The sequence below is a fragment of the Polyodon spathula genome, chromosome 4, assembly GCF_017654505.1.
Source record: "Polyodon spathula isolate WHYD16114869_AA chromosome 4, ASM1765450v1, whole genome shotgun sequence".
NCBI classification, from domain to species: domain Eukaryota; kingdom Metazoa; phylum Chordata; class Actinopteri; order Acipenseriformes; family Polyodontidae; genus Polyodon; species Polyodon spathula.
The window spans coordinates 16,770,004-16,782,376 of NC_054537.1; the positions used below are offsets into that span (position 1 = coordinate 16,770,004).

A 12,373-nucleotide genomic window follows, 5' to 3' on the forward strand; every position below is an offset into this window, starting at 1 on the left:
ACTCCTGAAACACCAATCTAGCGTTTTGTGCTATGGGGGTGAGGCAGACTCGGTGGAGACCTGATGAGGTTCCACGTACTTTTTTTTTTTTTTTAATAACACAACGGAACTCTGTTTGGGCCGGGGTTCACGCCAAAATAATAAACGGCTGTATCTCTCTCTTTTACACCGCACTCTGCTTCGTCGATAAGCACTCAGTCAGTTCTCCGTTTCTCGCAGTCTCTCTCCGCTCATTCACCCGCGTTCTCCCGCTCGCGGCTCCCCCCCCTCCTACTTATAGCCTCCGGGGGAACCGCCCACTGCGCGCACACACACGGGCACACACACACACACACACACACACACACACACACACACACACACACACTAACGGCGTGTCCTGTACCCTCACAATACACGAAACCTTAACAGGACGTAACAAACAAGACAAACACAACTTCCAGGATGCTGCCATCGCCAGGGTCGTTTCAGTATATTATGTGAACGAAACAACCTGAATGTTAACCCGCCAGATTGTTTTTTAAATGTCATTTTTTTTTTTTTTTTTTTTTATCATTAAAGTTGTATGATGTAGAAATAATTACCATTCAATATTGACCCACTGCCGTCTTGCCTAGCACATACTCAGCTTTTTATTTACCATTCGCGCCCATGGGAATATCTACTGAGCCACGTAACAACATTGATCATGTGATACGAAAAAAACGGCCCTAAATCTGCTCTTCATTCATACACATGTAAAGGCCGGGCCTGGTCTCGGGTTGCTGGCCACATCGAAACGGCGGTCTAAATCTTGGGCCCTGAGCCTCCTCAAATTGCAAGTGTGATCGGGGCCTAAGTGAGTGAGAAGTTTTGAATGATCCTGAGAAAGTGCCATATAAACTAGTCCACAACTTAGTATGCAGCTCCATACTAAATCTACAAGTTCTTTGCAATTGACTCCAACTGGTTTTCGTTTTTTTTTTTTTTTAAACAATCAGTCATATGACAATTGATCTGCTCTGTAGTGGGGTACCTTCAGATATACTAAAAGAGGACAAAATTGAAAGCTTATACTAGAGATGTTTAGCAAACAAACACCAAAGCAGCTAGTTGAGTCTTGAAAAATCTTGTCTTTATTAAATTTCCTTGCTACTGTTTATTTATGTATTTATTTTGTAATCTACCCCTATTTAAGGCTGTACTGCAGTATACAGTTTTATTTTATTCACTTTGTTTTTGTGATTGTCTGACACTTTACACACTTCACTCTATAGATGCCTACAGGCATCCTTGGCATGGCTCTTTCATCCAAAAGGTTAGAAAGCTCTGTGCTAAACAACCAACAGGCTTCTAAAGCACATTACTAAATTGATTTTAAGAGCTTGCTTTTACCCCTTTTATATGTTTTACTTATTTAGCTTCTCTCGTTTCAATTCTCCTGTATTCCACTATACAGTAGGTTAATGTAACACCAAGCTAGGTTACTCTTCATACAGCAGATGAAATGCTGTACTTTCATACAGTGCATTGCTAACTAAGTTTTTCCCCCACAACATGGCTGCATGAAAAAAGCGTCACGTTGCCAATAGCAACAGAGTTGGCAGGCAGGAAGCAGCAGCCATAGTCCCAACTCCAACATAAAGTTCCACAACCTGCATTGTAAATCAGCAGATCTGTAGCTACTGGTTTACAACGCAACACGTGGGAAAAGGCTATTACTGTACTTGCAAAAGAATAAATAACAGTAATGTAGCTGGTACCTGGCTGCGAATTGCTGAGCAGATTCTTGCTGTTAATGCATTTTTTGTAGAAAATTAAGATGAAAGGAACGCGATGAGTTTAAACAGAAGAGGCTTGCAAACCCCTTAGCGAGCGCTGATAGTGCAGACATCTTCCCTTGTACTCTCAAACCTCCTGACAAATTCACAAAGGGACGGGGGGAGGGGGCTCTCAGGAAAAGACAACACTGGACACCGGTGCGAAGGGTCGCCCTGGTACCGTACATCATGTAGATTCGTACTACTAAATAATATGTGCATTTCATTAGCAATTGAAAACGTGCGTAAGATAGCGTTTACTGCAAAATAAGTGTTAACTATGCCTTTCTTAGAATTGAACGATTGTACTAACAAAAATGTTAAATAAAATACGAATGTGTTAGAAACAGTCTTGCCAAACGATTATCATCTTACGTAGAATGTGGTTTCTGTACTTTGACACGGCTTCTGTGTTAAAATGATGTTTGTTTGTGTTTTCTTTGTTTGTTTGTTTTTCTTTACTTCTTTGGTGTGACTGTACCTCTGTATTAATAAGTCGTCGCCCCTTTCATCCTGGCACTACCAGGATGTTGGAACCCTTTGCTCTGTCTTTGTTCCGTTAGGGAAGGGGACTACTTCCTACTGCAGCACAACATGGCCGTGGTTTGATTGCGTTGTAGTACACATTGAGTTTCAATTACGATATACAAAGTTTAGACGGTAAAAGCAGATCGCCTTAGTCCTGAGAAAATGTACAGACCGGGTTTCAGACATCCACCTCCTCCAGGAAACGGAGGCATGGATCAAAGACCTACGGGGTTTCGTGGATCCCCGACAGGGCCTGGATTTGGAGGAGGTGGACAGGCGGGCTTGCTGCCTCCTCCTACCCGGGGATTTTTAAACGCCACGTCTCCGCCTTATGGCCAGAGACCATGGCAATACTCTGGCAAATCTCCCCATACTCCTCCGAAGAATTTTTACGGCAATAACAACAACGGTAGTGGCGGTATGGGGAGCTATAACAGCCCGTCCACGGGTCAGACCGCACAGAGGCCAAGCCCTAGGTACTCGACTCCGTATGCAAAGTCCCCGGGAGGTCACAACGATTACCACCACTACCAGAAGTACAGCCCTGGACAACAGAGAGGCTATCGGCAGGTAAAAATAGGGGGCTACAAATACTTTTTTTTTTTCCTCGAAATTCCAAAAATTAGTCTTTGCTAAATTCAAACACGTTCGCGCAAATTTAAAACAAGCATATGGAGGTGAAAGTTTACATGGTTTTGGGAACGGCCTTTATATTTCCGAGAATTTGGAGAGATATTTGACCGTAGCAAATTGTTTTGTGATGTACCAGTGATTCTGTAAAACTAAGGGCCACAACGTCTTTACGCTGAAGAGTAATTTGCCTTTTTTGTGTATGGCAAATCAAGTTGAACCTTTGAATTATATTTTAGTTTCATGTTTAATATTATCATTTGTTAATTATTATAGGTATATATATATATATATATATATATATATATATATATATATATATATATATATACACAGTGTACACACACACCCTATGTCACGTGGCAACGTAATTATACAGTAAAACTGTCGTTATTTCACTCCTTTAATACTTTATGTCACTTTGAAAGACGCATAATGGAAAGTCAAGTCCTCGTCCGCCATCCCGCACCCCAACATCATCGGGGACTCCGGAGATCTCCCACGTTTCGTTTGCCAAAACTTTATTATCATTAAATCAAACTACTGTCCATAGTTCCCATCTCCAATCTAAAAGGGATTAAGTTTAGGAAGTAGGTGAAATCACATATGTGGCGCAGGCTGAAGTTGTGCATGGGCAAATCAATGGTGTTATTAATTGTAAACGAGGTAAGGTGAATGGAGTAACATGGCGTTAATTTTATTAGTAAATACCTTTTTAGAGTTTTATTTTCTGCATTTTTTTCATATTAAGTTTGTTTGCACCCGGCTGCTACATCCGACTTTCGCCTCCCTGAACTGAAAGGTAATACGCAGTGATGTTTTCACAGTATTTCATAAATTAATAATTTCTGTATTTTCCTCACTTGTTGTTATTAGAATGATCTATTAAAGCGTAACAACAAATTTGGCAGGATTTTCTATTTGAGTGCGAGTTAAGCGTATGATAGCCTGTTTAGGTTTAAATTAGGAGTTAACTAGCTGCAGACCTATAGGTATATTTAAAGAAATGGTAACCGAAGCTTTAAAATTAATTACTAATGGCCTGCTGGAGATGCATTTTCCTGTAGAATTTAGTGGAATCGCCAATGATGAAAGAAACGTAGTCGGCCCAAATGAGAATAGCAGGTTATATTCTTATAGCCACAAACCTGTTAGTCTGCCTTTACACAATTTCTGTATATCATACACTTGGTTATACTTTGTCTTGAGAATCACTTAACTTGATTTCGACACCCTTTACCGCAATATACTTATGTAGTAGGGCTTCCTTCTGTGCAGTAGTAAAAAACAAAAGACAAACAAACAAAAAAACGGCCAAATAGATCTTAAACACTGAAAAGGGGCCCCAGTAACTTTAGTGCCTGAGGTAAGGGTATTTTAAAACCTTGGTTGCCCCTCTCTTAAAGATATGAGCATCTTGTGCAGTCTTTCATGTAGTTTTGCTTTAAAGTAAACCAGTATTGGGTCATCACCATCCCTTTTATGTTCACCCAAATGTGTACCGAATGACATACAGAATCTTCATTTGAATCTTAAGTTGTGCTCTGCAGGTCTCCTCCACCTGAAGAAATTCCAAACAAAATGAATTCCTTCCCTTGCTAGTACTACAGAACTCATGTAAACATAAGTACAGAATTGTTTTTGTTTATTTGCCATTTAAAATTGAAAAAATAAACTTAACTCCACCAGCATAATGTAATGTAGGCAGGTGGCACAGTTAGTTGTTGGCCCTGAATAAGACTCTGCTGCAGGGTGTGCTGCTAACATGGTTCAGAAGAACCATAGCCTATAAGAATGGCTAGTTCCTACTTCATGGAAGTCATGCATGCAGTCTGGATCATGGGATCTGACACTCAAAAACAACTTGGAAGCAGTGTCATTTGATTATACATATTTAAAAGCAGAAAACTGCTCGAGTCAAAAAACAGTTAAAATTCAATCAGTTTCAACATTTTACAAAGTTGGCCTAGTCTAATGCATAACGACGCAAAACACCTGTAAATCAAGTTTCAGGAATATAATTGGTTTACAGTTAAAGTGACACAGACTTCTAGAAATGACTAATTTAACCAAATTCAAGCAAGTGAAGTGCTACATTATATTATCTAAAGCAGAACATATCAGTATGCTGTACTTGGTTTAGGCTAGTAAAGTAGAAACCCTGTGGGTTTTTCTAAAGAATTGTGCCTAATGTTAAATTGAACATTTTCTAGTTAATAGATTACTGCTTATAGTCCGCTGAGAGGAGTAAATGAGCCCAGCCCTTTATAAACCTCCTCAGTATAGTTCAAAGGTGTTGTCCTCCTATTGAAACAATCCCTGGGCATATTATTAAGGTCTTTTAAACCAAAATGAAACTTGCAGCAAGTTTAGTAAAAGGTAAATTAAACTGCTAACGTTACATTACTAGTAATAGACTTTACACACTCAAATTTTAAACTTTTGAGTTGTTACTTGTTTTACAAATTTAGTGTTTTCTTTTTAAAAAAATTGATTCAAATTGCATTTTGAGGTAAAAGCCTTAATACATCGGGTCCCAGTGTTGTTATAATTGAGCTACTGTAATATACTATAAAGGCTACTGTTTGTATTAATGTGTTATTTTAATAATAGGGGTCGTAATTTCAAGGAAGATAAAGTACTGAGCCTTTTGTCAATATTGCATTGTACCAATACAGAATTACGAAAAATATGATTTTGCTGAAGCAAGAGGTTTTACGTATCCAGTTCAGAATCTTGATGGTGGTAGTAAAGTTGCAATCCCGAGTTAATAAACTTAACTGAGCGTCGTAAACCTCAGGGCAGATATTTTAGCAGCAGATAATTTTTCTTAAGTGCTCCATGTTTGTTAATGATTCTTAACTGAATCCTTATTTAACGTTTTTTGTGTGTGTTTGATGGAGGAGCACGCTTGCTCATGTTTTAAATTATTAACCCTTTCTATTCTAGAAACGGTCTACACGTTTAAGGAAATAAGTAGTGTGCCTACCCTTGATAAAGAAAGTGCATACAACTTCAAGCCATTGCTTTAAATGAAGTGACCAATTTGCGTGCCTGTGTTCCACAAGTAGAGGTTGATTGTGAATGTTAAGTATTAACTGTTTCAGCACTGCAGAACTACAAAGTCTTTGGCCAGTGGTTAAGTATGTAATATAGAAAATTGTATTGGGTGCTGTATGGTGCAAGCTGACATCCACTCCACGAGGGCAGAGCAGCAATGGTCTTACTGGCCGCACTGAATTTGGGTGAAAATCGGCGTATATATGACACAGCACCCTATACTGTATTTAGCAAAAAAACAATTGAACCATGTAGCTGATTTGAATGTTATGTAATTTCCATCTGATAAGATTCAGATAGCTGTAAAACATAAATATCACAGGAAAAAAATGGGGGCGGGGCAGGGGAGTCTGCTATATTTTTCTTTCCCACTAGAAAATTATGGTCAAGCCCATATCTTACTAGAAGCTTCACAGCGATAGTAAAAGCTAAATAAGCTTTCAGATCAGTGTAAGTTTTTAGAGTAAATGAGGAGTGCCATTCAGTTAACTGTCCACACTAGTAATTTGAAGTACAGTACTGTTTACATGGTTATTTTTGATAGAACCTGGGTCTTGAGAAATATATTTAAAAAATATATTGCAGCTGGAAACAGAGTAAAGGTGTTGGAACTGTTTCTTGATTTGTAACTTTATGAATCACTAACTAGAAATACAAACATCCTGCGTTATTTCTTCTTTTTTTTTTTTTTTTTTTTTAAAGCCTTATGTTGAAATTTTTGTTTAGCATTCACATTGAACTTTATCAAACATACCTTTGGTGGCACTCTGAAAAGATATTAGGGGGAAAAGCACATAAAATTTAGATGATTAAAGCTTAAATCGAATAAAAATGTTGTGTTAAATATTACTTAGTTATTTTTATATATATATAATTTTTTTAAACTATGGAATGTTTCTTTACATGATTGATTTTCTCTCAAAGGGTTCACCCAGGACATCTACACCGTTTGGTTCTGCGCATGGCAGAGAGAAAAGAGTGTCTAATGATGTGGAAAACTATTACAGACCTTCAATGCTTGAGGACCCATGGGCTAGCCTAGAGCCAGTTACTGTTACAGACACTAACCAGAAGTACAACAGAGAGCAAACAACAAACACTGGTAAAAGAGGGAGGTATTTCAGTTAAAAACCAGATCCATAGACCCCCTTTTTTATTACAGCAACGCAGATTCAGAAGCAGGATCACATCCTTTTTTTTAGGGATATATCTGGACAAAGTACTGTTTACAGGAACATGAAAATGGGTTTTAGTTAAACATGTTTTGTAATACAGTATTATTTTATGAGACTATTATTATTATTTTTTTTTTACTGCACTGGGTATTTCCAAAGGGGAGAGGTGGATGGTGTTGGGAGTTTTCTTAGTACTCTGGGGATCTGGAAGTGCTTCCCTGCCCTGAAGAAATTAATAATCGGTGTTCTTTAATCACCAGCAAACAGTTAGCAACTGGTAAAACAGCATCTCACTATTTACCTCTTTGAATACCGACAGGCAGCTTGAATGCCTGATTTTTACTGAGATACCATGGAAATGGTATTTTTTTTTTATTTTATCACAATGTTTTTAGACTGACTTTACAGTGGAATTATAATGGAAGTTTGTACACACTTGATTGTTTTCCAAAATTGTACATAACATAAAAAAATAATTTGTAGCTAACATTTGTCATCTGTAGTTTGTCATAAGTAGTGTATATATGGGTATATACTGTATTCAAGATGAATCATGTGTTAGAGTGCTATTATTTTCCTTTGGTTTGTACAAGAAATGAATTATGTGTTAGAAGACCGGAAGAGTACCAAACGTTAAAAGCATTTTTAACCATCTCAGGAAATGTTTTCCATTGTGTAAATTAAATAAATAAACTGTTGACAGGTTTTATATAGAAATGAAACCTAAACATTTCTGTTAAATCTCCAGTTCTGGAACATTTTTCACTGAACAATATCAAAATAACCACAATGTTGTAGGATGTCTACATATATTTTGTTATGTATTTACTTAGTCTGATTATAACCCAAATACAGCTAATTTAAACTGCTGTAAAATAAAATAAATCTTTGTTTAACAGTTCTTTTAGACTACTTTCAGTCAAGGCAAATAAATGTCAACATATTTCTGTAATTTAAACTGGGATGGTATTTTGTTTTTTAAATCCCTTTCATTAATGTTTGATTAATACACCATCTCAGCTTTTGAAAGCTGAGTGTTTTTTTGTTTATATTTAAATAAAATAACATAAAGGTGAACATGAGTAATTCTACATTGCGTTTGTTGTTAATGTGCCAGTTTCAAGCCAAACTAAAGATACATTGCAAATCAACCTTTTTGGTTTTATAAAAAACTTAAACACATTTTAACATGAAGTTTTCAGCTATGCATGTTTTTTAAAAAAAAAAAAAAAAGGATTTGGGGGTTACCAGCCAGTTTGTAGGCTGTCCAACCTGTAGAATATAAATGACTTAATTTGCTAAGTGTAGTTGCTAAGCTGTAGCTTGCTGAATGTGCTTAGGGAAACAACCCAGTGCAAATCTGTTAAGCTAATATATGAAAGTATATTTTTGCGCCCTGAAGGTGGTCAATGACTAAATGTGTATTTAATTGATACAAAATTCGTTTTTCACCACATTTGAAATGATCTTCAATGGTGACATCTAAGTTTTAACTACATGCTTGTTTTAGTTTAAATATATTAGATGCCTCAATTAAAGGTAATAGTGGTACCTTTCCCACAAAAAATAAAATTAAAACCAATAGGGACTCCAGGTTGTCAATACAAAATTTAATCGGGCTACATTTATTTTTGTTGCGTTCTACCAATAATATCGATTGTGGCATGTGGAGGAAGTTTATACTTTAAACTCCTGTAAGACAGAGACTCAGTAGGACAAGCAAATTTGACTAAACAAGTTTAATAGTTTGCAAACCCGAGAACAATCTCAACACACACAGGTGTTAGGAAACCGAGCAATGTTCCGAGCTCCGCAGAGCCAGTAAGCATAATATATACCTTGTACCCTACAATTACTGCGAGCCAATCACAGAAGCCTAACTTAATATTAGCGGATAGCAACAACTTAGAAGATTAAGATGAGACCAATCATAGCAACTTATTTAAATTGCAAGCCCCCTAAAATAAAAGTGACATTTCTGTGAAGTGTCACGGATGCGGCTTGCAGTTGCTAACTCTTCTAGCTCGTAGGCAGTATCCAACTCTTGTATGAGTCACCTGCCCTTCAGCAGAAGTAAATATGTTAGAAAGAAAAAACTACTGTATAAGCATAATCAAATACAACTACTATATAAGCATAATCAAATACAACTACTGTATAATTATGGTTTTAGCAAGCAGTTTTGTTCCTCGTGACACCATGACAATCTCTTTCTTGTCACGTAGGCTTCTTGCGGTTACAAAAAAGGCATGACTATATGGACATTTCTGGTCTACTTTAGATTCTCTTCACTTAGCAATAACAGGATGCAGGTGAAGGGTAAAAGCTAGAGAAACGTGTAGACTGCTGAAAACTATATAACTCAATTATAAAACTTAATAGACTTAAGCTTTCAAACTTATTACATTGGTATAATCCCCTTTTAAGTCACACAGGTTTAACAAACACATGAACAAACAGGTCAGAGGTTAGTACATAAATTGCATAAGATGTAATTTTCCCATCACAGGCATCTCAATCACACCACTGGTTAAGACAATAGATCACAACCTTAATCATAATGACCAATGGACTGTTCTTGCATTACAGCTGCAAGGTTTGCAGGTAAGAGTTTTATTTCTGTTTTTTACAGATAGAAAAAAAGCTTAGCAATTGGGGCCAAGGTTTGTACATGTAATTGTAGATTCACTACAAACCGTGTGCATACAGTGGAAACCCATGGACAGGAATGCATTTCTTCTTTCTAGTTTACAATCTTTATCTATTATTCTGAGTAATGACTGTTTTGGGCATGTATGCTGAACCAGTCTTGTGGTTTTACAGCTAAACTGCACGTGGCAAAACTAGCTCCTAGGTGTTTATTAATGCAAGCTATGAATTGTGCAGCCTGGCTGAGCTGTTCTCTTAAATATAAAGGTTGCAGTTCCAAATCTTAATGTTTCTGTGAAGCGTAGGCAACAGCCTCTGACATGTTGCTCAGTTGTTGGCCAATGAGATAGCAGTCAGAAACTGATATTTCTCATTCGACATTGTTACAAAAATAGTTCAATGTAGTTTAAAACCCAGCAGGGCACTTCATTTATCGGTATACTGGACAACAACACAAATTGATATTGTATTTAGAAAAATACAGGCAGCTTATACAGGCTCTCTGGATCTAGCCATTGTGTTGCATTAAGTGCAACATGTCTTTAAACATTCCTTGAGTCTTTAAGTGACATAACATTATTTATAGTGTTGTGTTTTATATTATTGTATGTTAGGCACATCAATATTAGGCACACATTTACATATTAATAATGATATATGTACTGTGTTCATGTAAAGCTGTTTAATTTATGCAGGACAAACATCTAAAGACTGGGGCCTTTTTAATACCTTTTTTATTAGGCATCCATTGTTGTTACAAAACATGGAGGCTTTGCAGATTAATAGCATTGTTTTTCAATGGGGATGGATAATTTGTCATGTGCTATCAATCTACTTGAAGCTTTCTGGAAATGTATTTGATTTTATTCATTACACTGTGCCCTTTGTCTTAAGCATATGACATTTACCTGTACTGAATGCACATTGCCTTTGTGAAACAGCTGCTAGTTAGTTATGCATAACATCCCTCTGAGTCAGTTACTTTATTTAACTGTGCTTTTCTCCTAGGTGTTCTCCATTCTTTAGAATACTGTACTTAAAACTGAAGTTTACCTTTCTGGTCTGTGCTGTTAGTAATAAATAGTTTCCTTTTTAATAGGTAATTGTTTTCTATTTTTAGTGCATAGATATTCTCCATTTGTTGAACTTTAACTTCTGGTTTCAGTGACTCTAATTTGCACTAGTCTTGGACTACCTAATGTTACCTTGGTAAGGTAGTGCAGGATTAGTGCTAATCGGGGTCTGAAACCAGCTATAAAACTTCATTGATTTTAATTCCTGCTTAATGATATATTGACTAGATCCTGTGATTTTTATCTGTTTTAACATGTAACATTTTCTAACCATTTCTGTCATTAAAGGTATATGATTTTAGTTCTTACTGTGCCGCAATGACAGATAATATCATTGACAATATGGTTGTATATTTATTTAGTTATTTCTTTTCCCCTTAATCCTCAGAAATATTATTTTACGTTTCCTCATATTTTATTATCCCTTCATAATTTGCAGGGTAATGCCCACAACCTTTGAGCAATTCTTAAGAGTACCAGAAGTCCCTTATTGGCAGAACATGTATGATTCACTTATGTTAAAGAATGCTGGACTAAATCTATCAAGATGTTTTGGAACACCAATCGTGGAAACAGTATCTTACTAGAAAGATACGGAAGCATGTGAAAAGAAGAAAGAATATTTATTACTTGGCATTATTATTATTATTATTAATAATAATAATAATAAATAATAATAAATAATAATAATAATAATTAGTCATATAGCAGATACTTTCTCAAGCAACTCAGACTAGGGGTGAACTAGGCTATGCATCAACAACTGCTGCTGCAGAGTCATTTACAATAGGACCTCGGTTTTACGTCTCATTCAAAGGACTAACAGGTAAATGCATTTAAATCATTGTTCTTTGGGTGTGGGGCTGAGGGTGGTGGATAATGTCATGTTTGAAATGTACAAACATTGTCCTTTTTACTAGGCTGAATGCTCATGGGCTGAAGATGGAATTGTTTGAACCTAGACATCTCGGTGGAGGTGCTTTTCATGCAAAATTACCTGCTGGAATGTTTTCAACATTGTTTTAGAACCTACGGGAATGATGTCACCATGATGACAACATTCAAATATGTCGGACGTCAAATCCTTAAATATTTGTTACCAGTAATCCCCTGTATTGAATTACAAATTCAAGATCAGTAATTGGAGGGATGTTAAAGAAGACCATATCTTCACCTGCTGAAGTAAGTGAGACATTATTATTTTATTTGGCAGACACCTTTATGCAAGGCGACTCTAAATAATTTATCATTTATCTATTTAGGATTTTAAATCCTGGATTTTCTCATATGCATGAAAATTAGTGTTTACTTGAAATATATTTAGCATGTCTTGACAGGTAGCAATAATAAACTTTCTCTCTTGCTGTCAAACATTCTCGCATTGTTTTGCCTGCATGAATACTACATTATAGACTGATTAGGATCTTATAACAAGTTAGATGCCTGTTTTGCCTACGGC

General features: G+C 36.4%; 1 protein-coding gene across 1 annotated transcript; it reads left to right on the forward strand.

Moving 5' to 3' along the window:
- The first annotated feature begins 2,361 nt into the window (after window positions 1-2,361).
- Window positions 2,362-8,280, forward strand: LOC121314232 (M-phase-specific PLK1-interacting protein-like). Its single transcript, XM_041247265.1, has 2 exons — window positions 2,362-2,897; window positions 6,942-8,280. The coding sequence occupies exons 1-2, from the start codon at window positions 2,490-2,492 to the stop codon at window positions 7,143-7,145; spliced, it is 612 nt and encodes a 203-aa protein (XP_041103199.1). The 5' UTR covers window positions 2,362-2,489; the 3' UTR covers window positions 7,146-8,280.
- Window positions 8,281-12,373: the final 4,093 nt, after the last annotated feature.